This window comes from Fundulus heteroclitus, unplaced genomic scaffold (assembly GCF_011125445.2).
Source record: "Fundulus heteroclitus isolate FHET01 unplaced genomic scaffold, MU-UCD_Fhet_4.1 scaffold_148, whole genome shotgun sequence".
Taxonomy (NCBI): Eukaryota; Metazoa; Chordata; class Actinopteri; order Cyprinodontiformes; family Fundulidae; genus Fundulus; species Fundulus heteroclitus.
In genome coordinates this window covers 334831-341223 of record NW_023396560.1, presented here as the reverse complement: position 1 = coordinate 341223, position 6393 = coordinate 334831, and the positions used below count along the sequence as shown (strand labels likewise).

Genomic DNA, 6393 nt, shown 5'->3' with positions numbered 1-6393 from the left:
GAAGGTCCTACCAACAGCTGCTTAGCCAGAGTTCTTCAACCTTTACAGACAGAGAGGGCTGTAGCTGTCAGTGAGTCTCCATGACAACGCTGCTAGCAAGAGGCTCCTAGGAGGTCCATGGACCTTACCAAGCTCCGCCCACAACTGACCTAAAATTCTGAAGTCTCACAAACAAAGCCTCGCGGCGCATTCATTCTACGGTAGTTTCTATGTAAACATGGCGGTTTCCACTTGGACGGATTCTTTGCGGAGTATTCCTGACTCGATTAGTGCGTCATTTCTGCCTGATTTTGAGAAAATATCATCGACAACAATGGACAGAGGAGTTAACAAGTTCATGTCATCATTTTTGGATGAGTTAAGGGTATTTGAGCCACGCGAAGCCTCCAAAGTTGTGCAGGTCACCGCAAAATGCTATCGGTCGATGAGGAAAACGGCAGACCCTCACTCCCTCAGCATTAATATAGATGTGGACAAGATAACTGATGCCTATTGTTCTTGCAAGGCTGGGTAAGTTGTGCATTCATCGTTTTGTCTGTTACTTTTGAAATCAGCGGATAATTCCTGTGGTTTGTTGGCAAATGTTTGTGTGGCTAGCTTGATACGCTGTACTTGGTGCTAGAGTGGCTAACACGAGGAACAGTTTCGTCCAAAGCCTCTTCTGCTAAAATAAAATATTTAGTGTATGTCAGATACAGTACACGATTGAGATTGATCTGTTTAGCTAACGTAAGACTGTGTAGCAGACATGCTTCACGGTCTTGAAGCTGTAAAGTTGTATCAGTACTGCCGTTATGTTGCAATTAGCTAAAAGCTGTTCATGATGCATGCGTTTATTGTTGATTTTCTTTTTTTCAGACTTGGGGGTCATTGTTCACATATTATAGGCCTCCTCAAGACCTTGCAGTATTTCAAACTGCAAAGTTTTTCCTCAATCCCTGACCGATTGAGCTGCACCAGTATGCCACAAGCTTGGGGAGCACAATCAGCTCGGGGTTTGAGGATTGAACCCGTGCCCATCAACCACCTCACTCTAGCACGAAACGTGACTCACCGCAAGCGCAGACCGAAGGAATGCAGTGTGGACTTGAACAAAATGTATGTACTTTTTTACTGATTTAGATTTGAAACAAAATTTAACAAAATAAATATATGTACCCTGGTGTTGTTTTATGATTCTGAGTGTAACTACAACTGCATGAATGCAAACAAAACCAACACATAAAACTGTTCTTTATTTTAATTAATATTGCAAATTTGACAACTCTCAAAATTCATTTTCATTATATTTACAGAGTGACAAAGGTTGAACCCGAGGAGATAGCTGCACTGAAATTATTACATGGTACTCCATTGACATATATGCTGACGCCTTCAGCACCAACTGTCTCTACACCCCTGGGAGAAGTGCAAATTGGGTCAGCTGTTTCCTATCAGGTAAAAATTAATGAAATGTGTACTAAAACAAGACTAGTATTACTGTTCTTACATTTTCTTCAAAACAAAGCCCTGGAAAAGTGTCAAGTAGCAACACACAGCCCATATTCTGTTTAACTTAGGAAATAATATAGCAGGAATTGTACAACCAACTATTTTGAAATCTTTAATGCGAGAAATGAGTCGTTCAACATGCACTCTGTGTCTTGCTATTTTGTCAGTTAGTGCAAGATCTGCCTGAGACAACTGTTTGTCTGCTGAGGCAAAAGGTGGTATGTTTAAGGACAGACCAAGGGCATTTATCTCATCCTTGATTGTAAACCCTTTGTCTGCCATGACACCGTCACCATTCTGAATGTAACCAATGTCCTTCAGTTGTTGTATGGTTTCATAAAAACCACTTGCTTTTGTAATGGCCTTGTCTGATATTGATCCTGTGAATAATTCTGATGTGAACATGAAAGACCCCCGAGAGTCACAACCTATGAGTGCCTTGAATGTTGTGGTAGACTTATAATCGCTATATAGTTGGCATTGCACACCATGGGCCCAGGGGGATTCTGTTTTTAATTCTGTTCCATCAATAATAATTAATGTTGTAGGGAAATTAGCTTTGAAGTCTTTTGGCATGTTGTCTATTATAGTTTGTCTGTGTGGCCAGATAGAAACAGTGCACAGCTTAAGATAAATAATGTCAATCCAAGTGTTAAATACTATACCAGCTGACTGTTGTGAAATGCCGAACCGTGTTGCTAGATCGAACAGACCAAAGTTTTGTCTTAGTCTGCACATAGTCAGGAAAAGTCCATTTTCTGCTGACATTTCTCTAATGTCATTTCTGTTTTCATCATAAGTCAAAGTCTCCCTCTTTGGCAAGAGAAATGTAAATAGTGACATGAAACGGACTAGTGTAAGTCCTGTATAATATACACACAGATTTTTTTTGCTGTTCTTCTCAGATTCAACAACAGCATCAATACCAAACAGTTTTCGTTTCTGTTCTTTCTGTAGCTCTGTTTCTAAATTTTCCACTTTTGCTTGTAAGCGACTGATTTCAGTTTTTGCCATTTCCAACTCTGCAGTCACTGCAAGCATATCCAGCGGCGAAATCCCTGAAAACAAAAAATAAAAAAGGACTAAATATGTATATATAGACAAATGTATATAATGTGATGATACTGCTCTTTTGTTTCAGACAAGGAACTTGAAGGCAGATGCGACAGCGGTCATGCAACAGTGTGGCAACACCTGTGTCACAAATAACCCACCAGTGGATCTTCCAGAAAGATATAAAGCGTTGAAAGACCTTAATATTTGTGAAGATCCTGTGGAACTGGAAGCTCGAACCAGAGAACAGAGTAAATGTGCTGAGTGGTTTGAGGCAAGAAAAAAAAGGCTTACAGCCTCAAATTTCCATCGAGTTATGGTCAGGAAAGCAAAGGTCACACACAAGTTTTTAGAGTCAATTTTTGACGCTAACTCTGTTTCAGCCCCTTCACTGGATTACGGGCGAAGAAACGAGCCCTTAGCAAAATCAAAATATTTACAGACTCATCAGGACCGGCACTTGCATGAGTGTGGCTTTGTGGTCAGTAATCACTTTCCCTTCATAGGTGCTTCACCCGACGGCAAAGTATGTGACGGTGGCCGATCAGGTCTAATAGAAATAAAGTGTCCGTATACCGCTCGAAATTCCACCATTCTGGATGCCTGCATGCTACCCAATTTTTGCCTAGAAATGCAACCCAGTGGCTCTGCTCAGCTGAAGAAGACATATATGTACTATGCTCAGGTTCAAGGTCAACTTATGATCACAGGATGTGATTTTTGTGATTTTATTGTTTTCACCCACAAGGATCTACATGTAGAAAGAGTGTGGCCAGACAAAGTATTTATGTCATCCATGTTAGAAGTTTTAGCTGCTTTCTATCAAGATCATGCTGTGCCTTATTTACAAAACCTGTAGGAACTGGTTATCCTCACTTACAATGTTCATCTGTTTGCACCTCTATCCCTTTGTCTGCATCATTGTTTTCTGCAGCATCGTAGGTATCCCTGTAAATAATTCAGAACATTCACTGTGAACTAGATGGTATCCCTGTAAACAATTGAAACAACAAAAGTGATTCTGTTTCTGTTTGATGTTCATGTTTGTGGAAAATGTGAATTGTGACACATGATAAATAATAGAATAACTTTTAATCAGCACTGTGTTATGGATGTGTATATAATTGTGTGTACTAACAAGCTCTCTGCTCTAATCGATGGTCTCTTGTCTTTGCTGTCCTGCCTACTTGCACTTTCCGATGCTCTTTTTCGTGCGCGCCTAGCTTTATGCACTCGCGCTCCGTCTGCTGGTGTCGGATAAGGATGGGACGCTGTTGGCCCATCCCCGCCGACAAAATGCTAATAAATAAATAAATAATAAGCAATAAGTATTATTGCTTTGCTTTAAGTATTAAAGCAAATTTATAATACTTACACCAGCACACACTCCCTTGTTCTTATTGATCCTACGAAGGTTGAGCTGCTCGTGTGGTCGCGCACAAGCTTTGATCCAAGCCCGGCATTCTGCACCTGATTTTGGAAATCGGTGAATTTTCCCACCACAAATACGATTAGGGTATCTGACATCACCAGTACAGATACCCCACTGGCAATGGAGAACCATTATTTTTTTATTATTTTTCGATTATTAACTCGAAAACTTTATGCCGGTATGCTAGCACAGCGGTAGTATAGCACTACATTAGCTTGTGTTTGTGAGACTTCTTCGAACGTTGTAGCCACTCTATGACGTAGAATGGGCATCAGCCAATGAAAAGCGGCCCCTCTGGTAAGGTCCATTGACTTAACATGGCACCTTTCAACGGCCGGTGCGAGGGCTGTGAAGACCGTAGGAACCTGAAATTCGCAGTGTTACTTCCTGTTGCTATTTCTGACGGTACGGTACGCACCAAGTGGCAGGCGCCTTGCTAAATTTCTTCAGAAATTTTTCTAGTTAGGCGCCTGCCTTGCATGTGCAATGAGGAGGCAGTGCTGTGCGAAGCACAGCACTGCCTCCCAATGCAAATGCATGGGCAGGGCCTATTACTATGCACCTCTAAACTGACTTCTTTATTATTATTATTAATATTCTTAATTATTTGTGCGTTAATGTGGCCCGAACCGTAGCGTGCACCCCCACAATATAGGTATCAAAACGTGCGGTTCGGTCGGCAATAGTGTGCTACTACTTTGATTGGGATTCCGAGTTACCATGGCAACAAAATTAGCGAAAAACCACCCCCAAAAAACCCATAGGAATGAATGGAGTCGGGTAGAAAGAAAGCCTCAAAAAAGCCTCCAAATGACCATTTTCAACGCTATACTGTGTCGTCATGCTGTCACCTACGAACACCGTTTAACTTCCAGTTTGTAGATATATCTGTGACCTACTCAGAAGTGAAAACGGGATGTGGATATCTTTTGTCGTCTCTTCACAGTTACTCCTCAAAGCTCATGTCCAAAAATCAGCGAAATCATCGTTTACAATGAAAGTCAATGACGGAATTCTCCAACCGCTAGAGTGGCCCACTCTAGCTTTTTTAAAAATTTCAAAACTCTGAACAACTTGACCTTACTCGCTCAATTTTCACTCTATGTAGACAAATTATACATCAAAACGTAGGTATTTTTGTCAGGATTCGGGAAATGTAACCCTCATTGGTGTGGCATTTATAGATTTTTCGCAAATCACCTCAGACCGACACAAACCCGAAACCTCCCCCATTCATTTCCTATGGAGCGGTTTTGAAAAATGACGTCTAAAAATCCAAAACATCACATGTTTTCGCATCGTCGCTACTCCTAAACCGTTTTATGTACAGACATGAGACTTTCACACATGAATGTCCCAACCCTTCTGGCACTCACAAAAAAAGAATTTTGTGGATAACTGTTACGGTTTTTCCACAGGAACAATTTGTTCGGGAGTAGCAAATGTGCAAAATCCTGAAATCGCTTTGGAGCTGCATTTTCCCACATCATCCACTTTTTTACATCGTCGCTGTGCCTACACCGATTTTTGTAAAAATATGAAAATGAGCTACATGGTCATCAAAAGCCTGCTGATACTCACAGTGAAAGAATTATTTTGATATCTCTTATACTTTTTTAGCCAGAGCGATTTGTTCGGGACCATTTTCAGAGGATTTCTGAAATTTCATAAAAATGTCCTTTAGATCATAATTTTTTACGCCTTTATTAAACTTTTTCCAGCAAAACCCGATAGCAAGTCTTCTTCCCCTATCCGTTACGAAATAAACACAGAAAAAATTACGTCTCTACCATTTACGGTTCCGGAGAAATCGTGCGTTGTTCGAGGCAAAGTTCTCCATTATAATCCAATGGGACTTATTGTGACCAAAGTGTCTGCACTTCAGTTGCTGCAGGTGTGTGAGTGAGTTTCCATGACGACGGAACTCTGAGGGCCAGAGGAAAAAGCTCCATTGAGACACAATGGCAACTTTCATCCCTCACTGCAGCGGCTGTGATTAATGTAGAAATCTGAAATTCGCACAGTCACTTCCTCTTAACATTTTAAAATTTTCATGTGACTTTCAGCCATGTGTCACTTTTCTGTACCATTTGGGATTTCACATGCTTTCCTATTGGGCCTTTGCTTCCAACAGGACCTGGCATGATAACCAGACACAACCCAATTGGCCAATACAGCACCACCCACCTGTGGGAAATGGCGCTACTGACAATTTTGGTCAAATGTTGAGTTCTAGGCCCAGATGTGGTGAGACTGAGTTGCTAAAGGAGGCCAATCTGTCCCATGAACTTTGGTCACGTTTGGTGACATTAAGTATTGGCACCCCTATTTGAGGCACTTCCCAGTACAGGATTTGGACCAAACTGACAGAGTATAATCACCCAGTGATACTGAACACAACCATGTTAGCGGCTAAC

At 41.2% G+C, this 6393-nt stretch overlaps 2 protein-coding genes across 2 annotated transcripts; one reads left to right on the top strand and one right to left on the bottom strand.

Moving 5' to 3' along the window:
- The first annotated feature begins 370 nt into the window (after window positions 1-370).
- Window positions 371-3612, top strand: LOC118558687. The gene is made up of 4 exons (XM_036129227.1): window positions 371-510; window positions 859-1098; window positions 1296-1437; window positions 2633-3612. The coding sequence occupies exons 1-4, from the start codon at window positions 425-427 to the stop codon at window positions 3401-3403; spliced, it is 1239 nt and encodes a 412-aa protein (XP_035985120.1). The 5' UTR covers window positions 371-424; the 3' UTR covers window positions 3404-3612.
- On the bottom strand, window positions 1219-3937 carry LOC118558688. The gene is made up of 3 exons (XM_036129228.1): window positions 3683-3937; window positions 3425-3492; window positions 1219-2549 (listed from the first exon to the last, which is right to left on the bottom strand). Exon 3 carries the CDS (start codon window positions 2530-2532, stop codon window positions 1486-1488), a length of 1047 nt encoding a protein of 348 aa, XP_035985121.1. The 5' UTR covers window positions 2533-2549; window positions 3425-3492; window positions 3683-3937; the 3' UTR covers window positions 1219-1485.
- Between the last annotated feature and the right edge of the window lie 2456 nt (window positions 3938-6393).

Bases quoted from the DNA above. Each gene is read 5' to 3' on its own strand.
- LOC118558688 (XM_036129228.1), bottom strand. From the start codon at position 2,532: ATGCTTGCAGTGACTGCAGAGTTGGAAATGGCAAAAACTGAAATCAGT.
- LOC118558687 (XM_036129227.1), top strand. From the start codon at position 425: ATGAGGAAAACGGCAGACCCTCACTCCCTCAGCATTAATATAGATGTG. The intron at 1,099-1,295 runs GTATGTACTTTT...TTATATTTACAG, and splicing joins AGTGTGGACTTGAACAAAAT to AGTGACAAAGGTTGAACCCG. The intron at 1,438-2,632 runs GTAAAAATTAAT...CTTTTGTTTCAG, and splicing joins GGTCAGCTGTTTCCTATCAG to ACAAGGAACTTGAAGGCAGA.